General features: G+C 40.3%; 1 protein-coding gene across 4 annotated transcripts in view; it reads right to left on the minus strand.

The window, feature by feature from the left end:
• The window catches only part of RASGEF1A (RasGEF domain family member 1A), a 170,520-nt gene that overhangs the window by 16,434 nt on the left and 132,473 nt on the right, over positions 1-21,613 (minus strand). For 2 of the 4 annotated variants that reach the window (XM_075758670.1, XM_075758672.1), the window contains 2 exons: positions 8,659-8,838; positions 1,968-2,096 (listed from right to left, as the gene is read on the minus strand). In XM_075758670.1, the coding sequence (XP_075614785.1) occupies positions 1,968-2,096; positions 8,659-8,838 (309 nt within the window). Of the gene's footprint in view, positions 1-1,967; positions 2,097-8,658; positions 8,839-11,441; positions 11,627-21,256; positions 21,426-21,613 lie in introns of those variants that run through there. The other 2 variants (XM_075758673.1, XM_075758671.1) reach the window with 2 other exon arrangements.

The raw sequence follows: 21,613 nt of genomic DNA on the forward strand, positions 1-21,613 counted from the left end.
ATACTGCATGTGAAATGAGCTTTTATTTGTTGCCAGATAGAAAAACAAATGTTTGCAAATGCTAGTGGCCAAATTATTTTCTAAAATGTACAGGTGCTTGCACTAGAGGACAGGAAAGCAGTCGTTTGAGAGGGATGTCAGAAATTTATGCAGGCTTTTCCAAGAACTTTGTGTTTAATGGGCAGGAAAAAATTACAGTTTATATTAAGGGGGCAGGAAGGGATCAAGGCCATAGTAGGAAAAGCAACCAGCAAAGCATGTAAATTAAAGCAGCCTCCCAAACACTCATGTTTTATTGTCACGCTGATGTTTGTCGGTTTTCCTGTAGGCCCATTTCCAAATTGTCAGCACAAGGTGTAAGAGTGTGGGTGTTGGGAATATGAGCTGCTCTCTTGTACACCCTGTTGTTAGGATGTAATGCTATTTCATTTCAAAGTGGAAGCCATGATTTTTTTAACACATCTGCTGAAAAGCCAGAATAATACTTTTTTACAAGTAATATCTTTATAAACAGCCAGGTCATTTAGTCCCCAGATACTGTTTTCATTTTAAAATCTCCTAAGTGTATTGTTATTCATGAAAGCTTCATTTTAGATGCCATTATTTTTAAATCCAAGTGTTTCACGTACATATTTTTGATGCTAGCTACTGACAGCAGTCTTCCTCTTCATATGTCTACAGATCAGCCCTACTCATTTCCTGTTTCAGATGGTCTCAGCATCTTCTAGAAGTTTCTACCTCTGTTTAGTTACATCTTGCTGAGGAACTACTACAATTTACAGAGCATCAGTTTCAGGTTGCTCAGTCATCAACTAGTTTGGCAGTCGTGACGGGAACAGTTATCACCTCTGTGTACAAAGCTGGATGCAGTGGTTCTTGCACCTTCATTCCCTGACCCCTTGAATTCTCCAGCACCTACATGAGGAGTTATGTAGCTGTTTGGTGAGGAGATCAGGGGACTGACTTGGATGAAAGTCATTTTGCACCAAGTGGTTAGTTTTTCCTGCAGAATAATTTTGTGATGTCATATAAGACTGCACACCAGGAATAGTAAGGGAGAAAGAAGCCCTTAGGTCAGTATTACTGTCAAAACTTCTGCATTGTCAAACCACATGGTTGCCTTTTGTGCTCCCCACTCAGTCCTGATATAACAAGGAGAAAACAAAATGGGACTATCAGCATGCTGGAGATTAGGAATATGAGCATGTAACTTCTCACTGTAGAAGAATGGATCCAAAACATGCCCAGGATTTGAACAATTTAGGTCTTTAAATACTTGCTGATTTTAACCTTGTTTCTGCTGCTTTCTGTTGCATCCCAGCTTGGACTATTCTGGTACTCAATCAAAAGCCCTTCAATACACACTTTCCATAATGGTGACACTTAGATGGATTTAAGTGCATATCAGAAACTGACCCAGTTTGGTTTAATCAGCTGTAGTAAAACTGCATAGTCGCATGTTAGCACAGGCTACCCAGTTCAAGTAGTGCATCCCTTAATTTTTGTGAGAGGTAACTTTCTGATTTACTGTCATACCAACTTAAAACACCCCAACAATAACAGAGAGCTGTGCCCTCAACTCCACTAGGATGGTGAGGGTGACTGGAGAAAGGGGAATCAGAGTCACGAAAGACCTAACTTGTTGAAAGCCCAAAAGTGCAAAGCCACTTGCTGGGCAGGTTTCGTGCCTGATAGACATTGCTCCAGTGCACAGCACCAACCTGTAGCTCATAGGCAAAGTTGTATTTCCAGTCACTGTATCCAACTGGTGAGATAGTACATAATCTATGTTTGTGACTAGCAAAGAAGCAATAGTGCTTTGAGGAAAAAGACTAAAGTAAAAGTGCATCCAGTAATACACGCCAATTACAGTTTCAATTTATTCTTTATCAATCTATTTAGCTTCATAAGAATGGGAAATAAATGACAGTAGCACAGGTAACCAAAGGACATAATGGCTCATTTACCTTTTCTGCCTCAGTCCCAGTTTCTAGCTGCTGCTTCTGTTTAATGCAGATCTGCCCCACTTTAGCCAGGAGCTCATGTGGGTGAATGAAGACTCGTGAGCTCAATAGGAAAGTGAAGATGTAAGTCCTCTGTGGAAGCGGAGACGAAAAAAAAACCACAAGTTGAATAACTTTAGCATAAATAATGTCTTCCTTGTTACATTTGTGGTTTATGGAATAGTTTGTCCTTTCTCATTTAAATTCTTGTAATTTTTCCTGTCTGCAGAGATGTGGTGGTCTTTCCTAGCTCTGTTAAAAGGAAATGCTCTAGGTATTAACTGCAGTGTTTTCAGATTCCCAATTTCCCTTTAAAATGCCAAACTTGATATGCCTAACTAGTCATTGCTCACCAAAAAGACAAATGAAATATGTCCCATGTAGGGTGTTATGCCTCTTGAAGACCACTATTTTTGCTGCTTTGTTTCTTTAAGAGTGATTGTTTTTTTTCATTGAGCTGCACAAAAGTGCTTCATGTGTATTCCAAACCACAGCTGTGCAGGGTTTGTGTTTGGGTTTTTTTGATCCTTTTTCCCACAATCACTGACACAAGCTTTAGCTTAGATTGTGGCCATATGACAATAATTTAGTTTTAAGCTTTACTTATTTGCAGCCTGTTTCAGTCTTTTGAGTATGAACACTGCTAATAAATGCCAACAATTATTATTTCTTATTAGAAATAGCCTCTCCACTTGTATTTTAAAAGCTGTAATGCACTGTATGCCAAATCATACTCTGGACAGTTTAGATGAAATGCAAATGCCTTTGTGCCCTAGTCTTGCTTCAGCATTTGAAACTTGGCTTCTGTATTTGAATGTAATTGCCTGAGTAATGATAGTAGCATCTCATAAGCACTTCTGTTTTTCCTTTAGGCTTTTGGAAAAAATTTGGAGTTAGGAAATTGTAGGGGATCTCCTTGACAATGGATTTCAATTAACTTTTATGTTTGCAGTGTGTACTGTTACTTTACACTGTGTTTTTAGAAATGTGATTTGGCAGACCACAGCCAAGAGTGCACGTTATATATATAGTCAATGTGCCCATATGCCACCTTGGACGAGGCAACTAAATTGAGATGTCTAAAAACTTAAGACTAGCTGTCTAAAATATGGCATCTCTACTATTACCTACCAAATTCTTCGGCTTGGTCTCCAAAACACACTTGTAGTTAAACAATAATGGTATCTTTAAGAGTCCAAAAAGGTTATGGGGTTTCTCTCTCTAATCACAATAAAACGTGCTATTAATGAAAAATATTTCCATGTCTTCAGTGCTCAGTGTGCCCTGTATTTTTTTTAACAAAGTAAATAAAATTAACTAAAAGTCACAGTGTTCTAGGAGTGAGTGAACAGTATAATAGATTAAGCATATACCTATTAAATATCTAATTCTGTCCTGAGCTTGTGGAAAAAACTAATGAAAGAACCAAGTGGAGTGTGATACAGCAGAGGCATTTAAAATGCTCATTCTGATTTGAGGTTCTTATTAGTGCTGGGGTTCATGTATTAAATTAGGAATAGCATTAAATCTGTACGATCAAACGCTGGAGTTAATCTGTAGTCTTTGCCTTGTCTATTGTTTATGAGGAGAGAAGGAGAAGGGTTAACTGGATGGATGGTTTAGGTCAGGTTCTTGAGTAGTGCTTCCACTGATGGCTACAGAAGATGGGCAGCTGGGGCCACCTAACAACTGGGCTCTCAGTGACTTGGAGCAGGTGGCCAGGCTAGTGACAGGACACTGACAGCATGGCCTCCCTTCTTGATGGCATGGTTGCGAACATCCCACACAAGCGTACATTGGGAAAATTTAAGAAACTGGGATTCTGTTTGGTATTTTCTTTATGGCGCTCTTCAGAATTTCAGAGTTCTTTTTTACATTTACAATGACAAAAAAATTGAAGTTTGTTTATTTTAAAAAGAAATTCAGTCTAGCTTTTACACCTGGACACAGTTGATGACATTGTGTCAGCTTTGTTTTATATGATCTTCAAAAAAGTGCTGCACTGGAAAGATGCAGGAAGACGCATGGCCATGTACAAGCATGGTCTCCATTATTGGGCTTGCTGATGTCTCTGTAATCTGTAATATCTGTAGTGGACCCATGCAATACTTCATAAAAATCTACAGTACTGTATGCGGTGTCTTATGGGCAATGAATTAGGCTGAAGAGCTAACCTGATTCACAAAAGGGGACTTGGTTGTGTTACAGGACAACATCGGATCTTTTATTCTTATGAGAAGGATCCCTAAACTGATACACTCCCCATTCAGAATGAAAGCATGAGAAAGAGTGTTGGGTGGTGAGATTTGGGGGGGGGGGGGAAGGTTGGGAGTTTTTTGTTTGTGTTTTTAACTATGCCTGGTTATCTTCTGTTATTTTTTTGTAGCCAACTTCTGTGTTCATTTCTATCGGTGCTGTCCCTGAACTTAAAACTGTGAGTCTGGACTATCTGGGAAAGGAATTTAGCTGTTGGGTGTGTTAGCTGTCACTGGGTTGTGTGAAAATTTTTGTTCTGGAAACATGAAGCATCCCTCACTTTTATGCTATTTTGCATTTGAGAGAGATGTGGAATAATTAAAAAAAAATAATTATGGACTTTGATACTTTTATCCCTTTCTTGCATTCTTATTTTGGGAGTTCAGAGCCTGTCTGAAAGATGCCTGTATGTGTAAGCAGTGGGGAACCACAACTTAAGCCACGCTGTCCTGCCAGTGACCTTCGCTCTGATAAGCTGGAACACATTCTTTTAAGGAAAGATATAATTTTGCTTCTTGTACTAATTCTAGTGTTGGTCTCCTTGTTGGAAGTTTGTGTCATGTGGGACAGCGTTTATCCAGAGTGACTCTGAGAGAGGCCCACTCAGAGTATCATTTCCCTATTGTTATACTGCAAGAAAAGTGTGACCCAGATGACCTGTGCTTTTATTTGGTTTCTTTGATAATGGTTTATATGACTTTCAAAAAAGTGCTGAACTGGCAAGATGCAGGAAGATGCATGGCCATGTACAAGCATGCTCTCCATTTTGGGCTTGCTGATGTCTCTGTAATCTGTAATATCTGTAGTGGACCCATGCAATACTTTACCAGACAACACTAGACTACTAGGTTTAAGAAACAAATTATTACTACCTCTGGAACTCATCTGCTGTATTTTTATAACGTTTTTTAAGTCACTTAACTGAAACCAAGTTCAGTACTTGGGAAAACAAAATCATTCCATTATGATCAATCAAGATATGCTGGTTTGTAATATATTGGTATGTAACTGGGGTTTTTTTGATACTTTCATTGCAAATGCTGGCATAGACAAGGTGTAACTGTAATTAAGAATGAAATTGACAGGTCTGACAGCAGTATTGATCTCCATCTCCTTGCCTCTCTGCTAGTAGCCACCAGCTATCCAATAAAGCAAATTCAAGCTGAACTAAGCCATACACTTCAGCTTAGTGCTAGGTCTCAGGGGTTAGGAACACAGTTGTTTTGGATAGGAAATATTTTAAAATATTTTAATATGACTAATGTCATATGCCTTATCTAGATCAAGGATTTCAGTGATTTGTTGCACCTGTACTACTGTACAGATAAAAACTAAATATTACAACAGTGTAAAAACCTACACTCTCATCAACACTCCCATAATCATGGTTTGGAGAAGGAAATTTAGCTATGGAGCTAGCTGGTTTGACAAAGAATGATTAAAAAATTGCTTCCATAAGCTCTGAGATTGAAAGTTAAGCTCCACTTATCCTATAAAAGTGACAGGTATTTGGGAGGAGAGGCAAAAAAAAAAAATTCCTTTTTGTGCTTAGAACAACGTAAGCTGACACAAAAGGGGCTTGTGCTTTACAATAGAGTAAGAAGCCAGATTCCTTTAGTGCCTAAAGTTGTTGCTAAGAGATGAGCTGAATTATATTTAAAAGAAAGAGTGAGAGCGTGAGCACACAAGACTAAAGAAGGAATTGTTACTCTCTGACCCAAGAATGCACTGATGTCTTCTCGAGGAGGGGAAAAAAAAAATTGTGCGCTCACTGCTCATTCTGGAACTTCTTGTTTGTGAAATATTTTCTTGAAACATTTTCTTGCTTGGGCACAAGGGTTGCAGACTGGTACATTCCATTCCTAACCTCCCGAACTCCTCTGTCTCATGAGTATACATTTTTCTATGTGCTGAACAAGTCCCCGTACACAAACAAGGCTCAAAAGAGCAGTACACAAATGTAGGCCCTTATCTTTCCCGCCCTCCCTTGCCTGACTCATGTTCTGCCAACATGGCAAATACATTTTTGTTTTACCTCTGTAACCAGCACAGAAAGATACTCTGTGTTTGCTTTCTCCCCCACCCCCTTGTTTTTTTTCTGTGTGGAAGGTTACTGTGATCGTTAGCTTAGTGTCCACACTGGCAGGAATGCCTTCTAAGCATTGTGCTCAGATGCACTAATCCAAAAATTTGGATGAGTACTGCAACTTACAGATATGTCACTCTGAAACTAAGGTAATCTCTGCTAATGTTACCAAGAGCTCCTCTTGGTGCAAATGAATTGGTGATGCCTTGCTGCCTTTCCTGGCATGTGTAGCCACAGACGTAAGACTGAGAGGTGTTTATACCTTTCTCTTGAACATACAGTATTAGCTGCTCTTCTGACAGGATGTCAGTCTAAATGGCTATCACTCTAACCCTCTGTGGCAAATTTCACAAAAATAAAAGTGAGCATGAAAATAATTATAAACATGCAACTGAACTGAAATAGAAAACTTAGATTTGAAGATGACTCAAATACAGCTCCTTCTTTATGTTGTTCAAAGCTTATTTATCTATGCATTTTATAATTAATCCTTTCAGCTAAATTGGGTGATCTGATTTAACTAAAAGAATGTGTCCTGCTGTAGAGGAGATGAATTTGGCTTAATGCTGTTTTCCATCTCTCTTTCCTTGGAGTTCCCTTGATTTGCTTCTGCTGTATCTCTCAGCTGTCAGCTTGCTGTCTATTTAAACTTCAGCCTCCCAGGGTGGGGTCCATGACTGCTTGGTTTGCAGTGCTCGCTTGCACTGAGTATGGGATAGCACCATGGAAACTAGCAGCATTCCAAAATAAGCTGTAGACCCCTTCAGTAACGCTCACTGTATGGAACCATTTTCAGAGTGGCTATGTTATAAATAGATCCTATGTTACAAGTTACAATAAGGGATGTGCATTAGCAGTTACTTAAAAAACTTAGTGATATTGCAGAAGTCCAAGCAGCAAGTCACTATATTCTAGTATTACTCAAAAACCAAGGAACCAATGCCTTGGAAGGCTTAACTACAGCAGCCAAAAGCTACTCCACTGGTATACTATACCAGTTCTACCTGCTGCTGTCTTCTGCATCTGTTCTACAATGTGTGTTTGGGGGCAGCGAGCAGAAATTTAAGGTCTAACAATGGTTATCCCTCTGTGTCTTATGAAGGACTTGGTACTAAGTCAGCATCTGTCAAAGGCAATGCAATTGTACATTAGCCATATTCAAATGCAAGGTTTAGGATTGCTTTTGAACTGGAATATTAAAACATCCTGGTTTTGCTTTTTTTAATAGTGATTGCTGGCAATTCTGCTGCTTATACCCACTGAATTTTGATATGGGGAGCCCCTTTTTTTTGTGCATGGCAATTGTGAAGATGGGTGGTGTATATGTGGGACCTTGGAGGGACTTTATTGTGACTGATGTGAAACCACAGTAAAAACTTCTATGCAAATTAAACCACAGTAAAAACTTCTCTGCAAATAAAACTGAGAAACACACAACAAGATAATGTTTGTGGTAGTGGGCTGTGCTATAAGTTCAACATAGAAGTTAATAGTGATTGCAATTTCCTGCCCCCTTGTTAGTCTTTACAAAGAGCTGTGATGCTTCCGCCATAGCTGCTGCTGGTTTTTCAGAGCTCAAATGGAATATATGCTATATAGCCTCTCCGATCTTTGGCAAGTTGTTTAAATAACATCTTTCATTAAGGGGTCCAAGGGGTCATTTTAAGTGATAAAGTGACCTCTTAATAATATCCTAGGTTTAGAATCTTACTGCATGTCATGGAGTTATAAGTAGTATTTACTTCAGGGGGCTGCACTGAGGATGCTTAATCAGTGGCAAAATCATTTTCAGGCTCAGGAACATACATTATTACAGTGTATTACATTACATTATTAAAATGTCTTGAGAAAGAGACCATTTTAATTAAAATCTACTTTTAAATTTTTTTTCTGATGGCCTAACTAGGAGATGCATAGAAAATTAAGAAAAATACTAGCGCTGATTTCAGGTCAGCTTCCCTAGGTAGGAGCTGGTTAGTAGTTCATCTTGGCTGCATTAGAGCTAAAGCAGCTTACAGGGATTGAAAATTCTGTGGCTAATGCTGCTTTTAATTGGTTCTTAAGGCACCCATTTGGGTTCAACACGGCTCTATCTTTTTAACAAGTGTCCTCATTTAAAAACAGAAAGGAGAGTGTGCCCATTGAGCAACATCTTTAGTGAATGAGTATTGCAAGTAAAATAAATGCATGTTAGCCTACATCTTAATCTTGAATCAGATGGAGGTAGAATTTCTTCAGGAAGAAACAATCCAGATACTAATGCTGGAAAACCATGAGAAGAAAAAAAACCACAAACCTTCAGTGCCTACTTACGTCTGGATAATAGTCCATAGTGGGCACCAAGTGCTCTATCAAGGCCTCCAGTGATCCAGAAACCAGGTTTCCATCCTGATAAACAGGGTCCACACACCTCTCTCCCATATCTGGCTGCACTTGTCCACTACAACTGGAACCAAGCATGCTGGAAAATATTGGCGTCTGGGGCATAGTTTCCTGCAGAAGTGGGGGGAAGGAGAGAGAGGGTTAAGCTTTCTTTCAGGATGTCTTATGTGTGGGTTTTATAGAGGCATACATTAAACACAATTACACATTTGACTGAACGCAGCCTGAGCATTAGTGCTAAGTTCTGAATCCAAGCAGTCACGCATCTGTAAGCTGGCTTTGGGGTTTGAAATGCACTTTAAACTATGTCACTAAGGCTGTAGATGCAGAAACTATAAGAATTTTTTTCTTTCTACTTGATTTCTCCTTTCTCCCCAGTTTTCCCCTGGCTCTTTATGCATAAAACTATACAGGGATGAAAATGCAAAATGTTTTCTCAATTTAAAAGATTACTGAAACAGTGCTCTACTAAATAAACAAAAAATACTATGCCTTAATGTCCCCCTTTCTTTTTACTATTTTTGAAGTCAGATCTTTGGCCAAAATACTTGACTTGTGATGACAAATCCTTCACCACTTCTGTAGCTAGATGTAATCCAGGTCTCAACAGAAGTGTGTCTTCAGCACGTAGATAACTGAGTGGAACTGAATGCTGTGACATATCCTGTAATATACAACTCTCATAACAGTCTCTTTGGAGACTTTTGCTTAGGAAACAAACCTGCTGTCACAACACAGACAACACAGGAAGGTTTGGGGTTTCCACCTCCCTCCCCTTGGCCACAAGTTATATCAGTATACTGTAGTTACTAACTGTGAGTAAACTGTGGGGGTTTTTGTTTGTTTTAAACTGGCTACTAAGCTGTATATACAGAATACATACAGAAGGCTAAACAAAATGTCCTGCTACTGTATATAAAGGTTGAAAATACTTTTTAGCATCAGTCCCCTGGCTGCTGAAATGGTAAAGACTGTTTAGAAGGCAAAGTGAAAAGGCAGCAGCATTAACTCTTTAACTGCTCTCTCACCCTTTATGAAACAAACATGATAATGTCACACTCTGAAAAGCACTTATGTAGATAACAGATTAAGCCATTACCAGTAGTTTTAAACTGACAGCTGTTTTTAACTGCACTCCTGTCATAGGGACATAAGTCCTCTTTTTAGCAATTTTTTGAAAACTAGTTTCAGAACTAAAAACCTTAAATGCTATAAGGGTTTTTTTAAATTTTTTTTAGGTAGCACTTGAAACAATTGCAGAGCAAAACTGTACTTTGAATGCTTCTAATGCAAGGCACGTTCTTCCTCTCAAACTCTCCAAATGATCATTCATGTTTACAACCTGGGATAAAAAACATTTTTCTGTTTTTAGGCTCAGATGAATGCTAGATACGTTGGTAAGGCAAAAATACCGGTTCATCAAGGTATTAACTTATGTATCAGGCTGATAAGTAGAACTGTTTTGTGGCTTTAACTGGAAGATCTTTTATGTATTCATACATGATATAGATATAAGGTAAGTGTAATTTCCTGTAGACCACTCTGAGGAGTGGAGTTCAGTTTCAGAAGTTCAGGACATAGATCCTGCATTTTCCGTTTTATTTGACTCTAATGGCATATCAAAAGAAATGAAAAATGATGATTCTGCACAACCAGGCAGCAAGGTTACTCAGTATTTAACAGATTTATCTGTTAGGCCTAAGCTTTGCAGTACACAACAATCTGACAAATCACTGGAGCACATGATGAAGCAGCCAGCTTTGCTATGCGTACTATGTAACCCGCCAGTAATTTGGTTTTTTTCCCTTTTAAGGTCCATGGCAATAGAGCTGAAAGCTACTTCTCTCAGGCTGGACAGGCTGCGATGGGCACTACTGGCTAAAATTACTAAGTCGCACAGGGTTTTAAGGGAAGTTTACCACCAACTAAGCACCCACTGAGAAGATGCTGTAGGAGGAACTATGTCCCGTGGTTTTTTGCTATCAGGTGTTTTAAACTCCTTTAAGACGTTCATTATTGCATCAGTTTAGTTTTTAAAAAGACCGTTTTCGGGTGCAGACTGTAACAATCTGCCTCGGACTGCAAAGGCCGGGAGTCGAGCCCCGGCTCTCCCCGTGGGGCTGGCTGCTGCCACCAGCACTTGCTCCCTGCGGTGCCAGCTCCGAGGGACCCGAGCCGCCGGGTGCCGCCGCTGAGCGGGGGGGCAGCCGCCGCGGGGAGGGCAGTTAATACCCCCGCGACCAGCCAGGCGCTCTCAGCCGCTGTAACCCACACGGTACTCGCAAGCCCCCGGCTCCTCGGGGGCGGGCGGGGAGCGCTGCGGGGGCCGCAGCCGGCGCCCTCAGGCACCACCTGCCGCCCCCTGCGCCCTGCCGGGGGTGGCGGCCCGCCATCGCCGTGGCCTCGGACAGGCCCCGCCCGCAGCACCCCCGCTCCGCCGCTGGTGGCCGCGGTGGCGTCCGTGTCCCCCCACCCCCCCTCGGCGGGACCCCAGCGGGGCGGGCTCCAGCTGCGGCATAGCGGAGCTCCGGCGCAGGGGACGTTGCGAGGCAAACCCACCCGTCCCTTTGACCGTGACGGCGTTTTACCCCTTGGTAACGCCGAGCCGCCTCCCCGTGGCTCTGCCCCGCCGCGTGCTGTCCCCCTTCCCCCCTGTGGTGCCCGGAGATGGCGGGTGGGGGTCACGACGGCAGTGACCGACCCGACGCGCTTACCCTCATTTTCCTGGGCGACGTGTACATACGCGTGAGCAAGGGCGGCAGCGCCGGCGGCCCCGCGGCTGACAGCTCTGCCCGCCCGTGGCGGAGCTGCCGCCCGACCGGCGCGGCCGGCCCGGCCCCGCTCCCGCCGCCCGTGACGTCAGGGCCCAGCGCGGCGCCCTGTTGGCTGAGCGTGAGCGTGGCCGGTTCAAAAGGAGCCGAGTCAACGGCGCGGGGGCGTGGGTGTGCGTGAGTGAGGAGGGGCCGCGCGCCGTGGCTGTGCGCGTGGGGGCGGCCGCCTGTGCCTCGCGCGGGGCTGTCGCCTGGTTCCTCTCAGCAGGGGTGGGCTCACGCCGGTCTGACCGCTGGCGTTTGTCTCAAAGGTACTTTTATTTAAAAAAAAAAACCCACCAAACCAAAACCCGCTTGATCTTTCTGGTGGGTTTTTCTCGTTTGGTGGATTGGTTTTTGGTTTGGGGTGTTTTTTCCCCAGAAAAACGTTCTGAAGTACTCAGACCACTCACTTTTTCTACCCTGAGTGCCGCGTGGATTTCTGAAAGCCCCTCACCTGTGTGTGGGGACCCCTCCCCAACCCCAACGCGGCGGGGGGCTGTGCCGCCCCTGTCCAGCGGCAGCTCCCACGCGTGACGCAGCACGGCGTGAAGCAGGCAGCTGGCGCGGCCGACTCGGGCCGTGATTCTCCCTGTTGAGCTGTTTACGCCGGCACGCGTGGTAGCACCCGCCGTAATTACCGCAGCCCTGTGGGATGCCGCCCAACCCGCCCTGCTAATAGTTGTTTTTATCCTCCGTTCTGCTGGAGTTGTGTCTCTCTTGGCACTGCCCGATCCAGCCACCTGACGGCTCTGGGCTGGTCGTAGGGCCGGTGCGGGACCAGCCCTGTTGTTCCATACGCAGGCTTGGGTGCGCGTCTGTCTGGTCGTCTGTGGAAACTCTCGGTGGGTACATCCAGCCGCCCCACAAACTCCCTCACCCGCACCCAGCAGCACCTGAGGGTTGCCACCTTTGCAGCCTTCTCCCACGCATATTTCTCCCGTCTTGTTTCTCGCTTTATTTGGATTGGGATGGTTTAGTATTTGCCCCATTGTCTTTGGGCATTCATTAATTTTATTTTAATTATTAAACTTATCTATTTAATGGCTCTGAATATGTACCAGAAGGCTTCACTGGTTTCCATGGTGATTAATGTGGGAAAAGCCTTTTTGGAAGTAAGCATGCTAGTCTAGGTAGGTGGGCAGGGCAAACGAATTTGGGAACATGCACATACTCAAAAGTATAAGGAATATATTTGCACTTGCTCACCATTTGAGGATAAGCACTGTCATCCATCCTAAACACACAATAATTTTAAAAAGATTTGTAGCTACTCATCATCTTTACTGCTTGCCTACTAAACTCCTCCTTGGTTTCCAAATCTGCTATAGAGTTTATTGTCCTTATTTAAAATGCGTTTTTTCTCTTAAACAACAGCCTGAGAAGTCAGTCCTTTTCTGCCTTGCCAAGCCTGCTTTGCTTTTAGTCTCGTTCCCATGTGTCAGTGGTACTCCACAACACTGAGAGCATGCAGGTGGCGTAGCAGATCAGTTGCAGCACGCTGCCTGCCTTGGACACCAAGGAAGTCCCAGACAGGATGAGCTTTGAATCCAGCGCTCTGACCTGCTGCAGTACCACGTTAGGATGTTAGCGTGTAACGCTAGAGGAGAGTGAGGGATGAGTTTTGTCAAGTCTTATTCAAAGATCTTTAAGATTTTTATAAAAGGTTATCGAAAGCCGGAGATGGGAATTCATAGGCTAACGTTGTATAATAAATATGATAATATTTCTTTCTGAAGGGTCTCAACACCTTTTCATACCTCATCTAACGTTTACAGCTAGGAATAGCACCAGCAAGCCTGCAAATAAGTATGTGTGAAAAACAAGTATCAGATCTCATTCTGTTTCTATGCTACCCTGTTTTTTGACCTTACTCAAACATTTGCTGAGACTTGTATAAGTATACATCCATTTATCTTAGCAAAACATACATAGTTAATTAAGCTCTAGTTACAGATTCAATCTGTTGTAAAAACAATCCATGATCTTTTTGTTTGTTTGGGGGTTTTTGATATCAGAAATTAGATCTATCCTGTCATTGGAACTAAGAAATGTAGGAATTTAGAAACATTCTACTGGAATTAAGGAAAACTATGCTAGCTAGGTACGCTCTCTTTTCTCTGAGAGTCACATACTCTGGTCTATTGGCAAAGGCCTGTCTTACCACCCTACAGTGAGTACCATGAAGGGCACCTAGGGTTTCTACCTAGGTTTAGAATAGCTGATGGACTGCTCTTCTTCCTCAGAGTACACATTCCATAGGAACTGATTCTTGCCATAGCTGGATAAAATCCAAAGTAATATATGTATAGACAAATGACTGAGACTTATCCTGTTCTCTGCAGTTTCTTATGTTGTACTTATTGGCACCATATCAAAGTGTTTTTCCACACTTCATTCTGCAGTCCAGCAAGTTCTGTTTAGATTTTTTTTTTTGGTATGTATACGCAAAGGGGCGTGTGCATATTTCTTGTTTATATACATACCTACGTATGTGTATATAAACATTGGGGTGTGTGCTAGAGAATGCAAGTTCAGGGAAATAGATTCTTTTTCCTTTTCTAGCATATGCGATGCTTATTTTTGGAGGTGCTGTGTTGTGTAGTCTTGCAATGTTGTTGGAAAGGTAGTTTTTATAAATCAGAGAAGCTCAAGACCTAAATTCAGCTCATATAGCATGTAGCAGATGAATCATGTTATCCTTTTATTTCCATTTCTCTTTCTGTAAAGTGTGGACGATGACCTTTAGCTAGCTATATTCTCAATGTTGAAATCTGTTGATATAGAAAGTCTCTAAGGTCTAATAGTTTTTGTAGTTATGTAAGTTTTATTCCTCAACAAATTGTTTGCATTCTGAAGACGTTTTCATTAGGCATTGCCTCATTTTACTCGTGGGTGGACCCTAGAGCAAATTTAATCAGCAGAGCCTGTACTTGTTCGGTAGCTTGCTTTTGAGGCAACAGTGCTGTGGTTCAATCCAGCCGGTCAGAGGAGTATCTTGCTGCAGAGTGAGTCAGCAGCAGTCATGCTATGACTGTCTCAACCTTGAAGGTTGCTTCAGCCTCTCTTATCCTGGCTAACATCAGTATAACGTGTTCTATTATCTTACGATCAATGAACTGGATTGGCATTTGCAGTATTTAGGTTCTATTCCTGCTTGTGCTACAGACTTGCTGGACTGTTTAATCTCACTGTGCCTCAGGATTCATCTGTGAGATGTTGATAAGGATGTGTTCACACTGTTGGGCTTACTTTGTATGTTTTTATATGTGGACACTAAGTTTTTGCTTTACTGTGTTTCCTAGTACGGTTTGAATATAATTTCCTAATACAGTGACACTTCCTCTTAACTGGAAAGTTGCTGTCAATAACTTGGCAAAAGTAAGGAATATTAGCAAAGAAAATGGGTGAAGGTCAAGGAGAAATCAATTTGAGAGTGAAGATTATAAAGTTAGATGTGCGGGTCAGGGAAGAAGAAATTTCAGGGTTTTTCACTGGTCTTAGAAAACAGCATTTTGGAAACAATTTACTGAAATGTGCCTGTGTGTATATTTAAAATATAACTGTACTTAAGAAAAGCAAGTAATTACAAATGTTATTAATGCTGATCTGAGGCTGTAACCTCGAGTATAAAGGGGTTCTCCTAGAAATGCAGTCTTTGGAGCTTTCATTGTCAAACTACTCAAGTCACTTGTTGGTCACCTTCCACACAGATCTGGTTATTATTAATATTTGCTTTGATTTAACAGAATACATCAGTGTGATTTAAAGCGCCAGTATCTGCAGAGAGGTACAAAACCAAAGGAGTCAGCATGGAAAGCAGACTAAATTGTGTATGGCACTCTTCATAGTGTTGATTAAATTAAAAAATGGGATCAAGTCTTCATCTGTCCATTCCCACCCATTGATGTACGCAGTAGGATGCACGTAACACATCGCTTTGGTCTTTGAAGCACAATCAGGTTTAGTGTATGGTCTTGTTTCTTATTCTGAGGCTGCGTCTGAACTGTTACCCAGAGATCTACGGGCCTTGAAAGTGGCCACGATTTGGAAGGTTACTGTATTTGTGTGTTATATTCTGTTCCAGTAGTACATTATACCCACAGAGCAGTACAATTCCAGAAACTATTTTATATGCCCATCACCTTTACGAGTATAGTTATAACAGTATATTCTGGTTCTTGCATTTTGGAAGGCTTTAAGGCATATAGCCTAATATTGTCATCTGGAACGTGAAAAAGAATGGTGAATTAAAAATGCGTATTATATTAATGCTTTTTGATGGCCTTGGTTGTAGACTGAACCATTTTATCTGGACATGAAATGAGAAATTTGTCCAGGAAATGCCATTAAACTGTACAAAAGCTCCCACTCAGATGGGGCCTTTGCATGGACACAAGCTAGTATGGACCATTTGTAAGAATTTATACGTTAAGCAGTAGAACGTAGGTAAAGCTTCAAAGCCTTGGGCAAATGTCTTTAGGGAACATTAAGATTTTAGTCTTATTTGTAGGGCTGCACAGATGTTCAAGATTTCCTTGTTGCGTACAAATTTTAAGATTTGAAAGCTGTTCTCAAAACACTTTTAGATGAATTTGAAACTTTGTAAATTGCAGAGATTCATGCTGCAGAATAACTTGATGGCACATTAATAACTTGGCAGCAGATGGGAGTGGGAGAAAAGAGTTTAAAATCGTGGTTCTGAACCAAGCAAAGCTTTTTAAGCTTGAGACTTGAAGTGAGCTTGAATATTGTAACCATCAGTCTGTGGTTATTATTGACTATGCCTTTGTCTCTCTCTCTCTGACCTGGGACACAATGAATCTTTCCACATAATAATTTTGTCAGAGCCAATGAATGTTGTAGTTTGAAAATGGCATTTTCCATTTTTAAAATGTTTTGCTGAAGAGGTCTTGACCAGCTCTAATCCTGAGATATCCAGCAATTTTCAGAGCAAACCAAGCCGAAAATACAACAACTTAAGATGTGGTTCATCACTATGTTTTCAGTTCTACCTGAAAGGGAAAACTAGTTGTGAAAATTCAGTTATGTACCTGTGAAGCAAACTATGATTTCACTGGTTTAAGGTCAGCCCTCTGTCACTATTGAGAATAACTGTTTGCTGAGCAATGTGAAGCTGATTTTTTCGCTGATGCTCAGTCCTGTAGCTCCCCCTTGGACTGAAAGGAAAGCTCTTACCCAGGATTTAGAGAGGACATGCTGCTAATCCCCATTTTTTGTGCCTTTGCCAAAATAGGAGATTTAACATAATCTGACACAAGTTGCCTATGATACTAGTGTGTGGCTGTTAATTAGTGACTGAGATCTTAATGTTTTTTTTTGGCACAGCTGCCTGAAGAAGTTTGGTTCCTGGTTTTCATAGATGCTCTGGTGGTAGAGTTCTGTAGCTTTTAGGAATTATCTTGCCTGCTAATTGAGATTCAAGGTACATCGGTTAGGAAACAACACTGTAAGATATCATGGATGTAATTTTATTCTTGATTGGTGTGGATGAATCTGCTTTGGTAAAAAAAAAAAAACGCAAATAAAAAGGGATGATACTTCTCCTTTGAATCAATGATGAAGTAAGAGAAACCTCTTACAGGGGTCTGAGGACCTCAGGTCATTTAAATGCATAGGAGAGCTAGTAAGAGAGTCGATGGAAAGGAAAAGATCTCAGAGAAAGATAGTTGGCTTAGCCTGCTCTGCTTAAAGGAGCTGCTACAACTTGTCATGCATAAATGACAATTTAGGCAATCAGGGTGTAGTTGAACAGCTGCTTCTACTATAGTTGTAGATTTATTCCATTCTTATTCATGTTATATGTTTTCTGGAGATGATAGTCTGCTCACTGTTTCTCATGTCTTGTTTTCCAAGAAAGGGCAGAAAAAGCATAAAAAAAAGCTAGTTTTAATGCTTGTGTTTTGGCCTGATTTTGACTATGATGTAGAAGAACAAAGGTATGTTAATGTAATATGCACTCTTTTTATTAATTTTATTTCCGGTCTTTTTAACCTGAATGTTTAAAAGCAGCTGATACTCTATTTTAAATTGGGTTCAAGACGAAGGAGTTCTGGTCTTATTCTAGCTAGTATGTCCTTCACTTGCATATTCATGCTTGCTGTGACACCAGCTATTCCAAGAATGTGCCACTATGCAGAAAGTGAAAATCAATTATGCCAAGAAAGGAGCATGTACATACATCAGCAATTTGGTGCCCAGGGGAAGAAAAATCTTCATGTCTGCTGATGTCAATCTTCTTGATATGGTATTTTTGTAAATGCACGTGGGTTGCTATTTCTTTTAACCAGCTCAACAAAAGAAGTTTATTTTTAGTATTATAAGCTTCAGGGCATCACAATTAGCGGATCAAAATTGCCAGTCTGACTAGTCAACCTTCTGTTTGCTTTAGCAGAAACGATGACAGCAACAGTTAGCATTCCCACAGGTATTTTGGGAAATTCATTGAGGTCAGTGATGGGATCCATTTATTTTCTTTTTTTTTTTTTTCCTGTTTTCAATCTCTTTGGTTTTACAAATTTTATTTTACAGCTGATGGTGAGAAATGCTGGGCTGATGAGCTCATTTGCAGCTGTACTAGTATACAAACAAATTTCTATTAAACATGTGATATATCTGTCTTACCTGAATTACTGCAAGTAATTAACTTTCTGTACATATATATTGCTTGGATTTTTTTTGCCAACACAGCCAAGAAGTTAGCAGCAATTATTAGGGAAGTTTTAGAGTGGGCTAAAAATCTACTCGGTTTACAGGGCAGTTAACAGCTGTTGGTTTAATTCTAATGACTTTATTTGAAGTAGAATCAAGGTATGCTAGTCTTAGCAATATCTTGAGTAAAAGATATGGAGATCTATTGAGAAAATAAAGTTAAATATGGCTTACTTTTAGCAAGAAGTTGTCACCAAATTAAGTATTCAGAAATTAATTTATTTTTAAGAAAGCATTTTGATGAACAACAAGAACTAGCGAACAGATGGATGAGCCCCCAAGCCTGCTTAGAAATGTGTGTATAGATAAGACTATTGGCTACTGTGTGCTTCAGCATAGTTTGAGCTGTGCGGGAAGAACTTAAACTATCATATCGCATAGTGAATAAACAAATGCATATTGATGCTGAGTAGTACAGAATATAGGATATTGTCTCATATATATGCATATTTATCATATCATATATCCTAGGACACAGCCTCAGACTATTAAAATGTAAACTATTGAACATGAAACACTGAAATATGATGATCCTATATGGCCAGATTTGTACTGGATAAAGCTGAGGACTAATCTGAACAAGTCCCCTGCTGTATATGCCTAAGTGTTGAAAGTAAAAAAACAAATATAAACCATATAAATTTTAGTGAGCTACCTGTATGCTAGTGAAATTAACTGAACAATTACTTAGTCTTCTGTTTTGCTAAAGCATCTTGACATAAATTAGTCAAAGAATTGACATGACTGAGCTACTTCGGCCCAACAATATCTGTGTAAGGACATAAATGTAAGTGAACTACAAATAAATATTTAGTGTCTTCCCAGAGCTTTTATTTTCCCTGCACTACTTAATGATCAAGTCAAAATTCAAATAACTGATGATGAAAAAACAATGTGCGCCTTGAACCTTTTTGGCTTTGCCATTTAGGACTGAAGGCTAGCTGTATCATAGGATACCAAATTTCAATAATTTCTTTTTTTTTTTTAATATTTAGTTATTTTGATGTGAGTAGGATAATAATATTTGTCAGCCTTTCTCTGCCTATTTCAAGTTCATTGCACCAATATTAAAGATTGTTTAGGAATGCTGTTTTATTATTTTACTTAGATGTTACAATTTATATTCTTCCCCCCTCTTCTCACCAGAAGAGGGAGAATCAAACAGTATAAAAGAAATATAGTGAATTCAAGAGCCCTGTGTTGTGATGTGTTTGAGTTTCACCTTTCTGCTGGTGTTTGCCTTGCTCCAGTGGCGTGAAACAGATGTCACGTCGGATAGAAACTTCAAAGGGGATTCCCCAGGCATGAACGTGTGGGAAACTTGAAGCTGATATTGTTTCCCCAGGGGAAGCTTTTTCCTTCTGGTGCTCACTTTTGTTCCCTGTTAGACTAGGTTCTTGGTCCGCAAAAGCTGTGCGTGCAATGGGCAAGGCCTGTTTTAGCTTAGGTTTGGAGACTTTTTTTAAACTTATCTGTGTTTGCTTTTTAAAAAAAAATAATTATTTTCATTCATGCGGGGATGCCAAAACTCCCTAAAATAAATATTCATGTTGGCGAAAGATTTTGAAACTAGAGCTCAGAGGTCTGTAATTTCTGTAGAATTCAGAGAGCTGTCATAGTTGATGCTATTTTCCCTGTATTTCCTGCCTTCTGAACTACTTTTTTTCTCCAGAGCTAGGCAAGATATAAATGGGTCCAGATTGTAGGTTTATCTGAGGAGAGAAGCTGTAGAGTGATACAGGCTGGGTTTGTGAAACGGATAGCCATCTGTAAGAAATGGCTGCAATAAAAATAAGTTTAATAAAGAATTATTAAATGTTGTTCAGAAGAGTGGCCTCCATTGGTTCAGGAAAATATAGTCAACTCTGTTATTTAGTTTTCTCTCTGTAAACTTTCGAAACAAACTGGCATCACTGTACACGCAAAATGTAAAATGTTATGTATGTATGTATATGAGCATGAGCTTTACATACGTTACATAACAATTAAAAATAATAAAATTATAAAAATTTATTTATTATAAAATAATAAATTACTTTGGATAGCAAGAGTGAAAGGGTTGAGGTTTTTTTCCCCCGTTTCCCTGCCTCTCCCTGGTGCCAGTATGTCCCCTGAACTGATACCTACTCTCTGTGTGAGGTTTGAGCTGGTGCTTTGAAAGTAGAAGCCTTCCATGTCATGGCAGATTTCCTGGGCAGTCCATTCATAATCCTAATACCCTTAACTTTCCTAATTATAGGGGAGTTTTGGTCAGGTAGTACGCTTAAATTTCTGTAAGTTCTATATATAGGAAAAGAATTTCAAAATGCCTTGTCTTCAAATGCAGCCATTTAATAGTAATGACTTAACTGTGTTGCGGTACTGATTGATAATTTGAGAACTTTCACTGCAAATCGGATAATTTTTTTTCTTGAGTAGGAGACTAATTCCTTATGAGCATTTTATAATTTCCTCTTTTCTCATTAGTGGCTCCCACAAGATATGTGCGTGGCAAAGATGAGCTAGAAATCCTAAATTTACAAGACATCCCACTGGGATGTAGTTGTGCTATAGATTTAACTAAAAGGAAAGCAGGCAGCCTAATCTGGAAGGAAAAAAATATGACTTGGTTTACATGAAGTGTTGCAAATGCATTAAGTTGCTTAAATAACTATCTTTTCAAATTCATTAATGAAGTCTAGCCTAATTTTAGTCAGTGAGATTTAAAAATGCTTTATTGTCTGTGTGTGTTCAACATCAGTGAGTTACAGGCATATGTTAATCAGGATAGTTCTCTACCTAACTGAAGACACTATATTCTATCACTTTATGTTGTTCCAAGAATAATTATGAGCATTGTATTAAACATTATAGACCAAATGCTTCCGTGATTAAACACCAGTCTGCATTGCCTCACTGGGATAAGTTAGGCTGAGGAATTTCTTGTCATATTGTACTTTGATGCAAGACCACTCCAGAAAAAGGGAAAAAAATCACATTGTTCCTACCTCCATGTTTTGTATCAGATCTGCTGTCTCACTGGCATAAAAACTGGGTGATGCAGGAGAAATTTGAGACTATAGAGGCATTCAAGTGTTGGCATTTTAAACGTCTCTCTTGTAAGTTCAGCACAATCCTGCTGTATGCCTTTGGTAGATGAAGTCAAACCTACATCTGCTGAAGTAAAGAAGGGTTTGTTCAAGTGAAGCAGTTGGTTCTAGGAAACGGAACTGTAATTTTAAAATGAAAGATGAAAAGCACTGTATATGCTAATGTTTTTCATTGGTAGTTATTTTCTATAGTAAATGAAAACCTAGAATTGTCCTAGCATTGTATCATATAGAAGATAATTCATAATAGCTAGT

This window comes from Balearica regulorum, chromosome 7, assembly GCF_011004875.1.
Source record: "Balearica regulorum gibbericeps isolate bBalReg1 chromosome 7, bBalReg1.pri, whole genome shotgun sequence".
NCBI lineage: Eukaryota > Metazoa > Chordata > Aves > Gruiformes > Gruidae > Balearica > Balearica regulorum.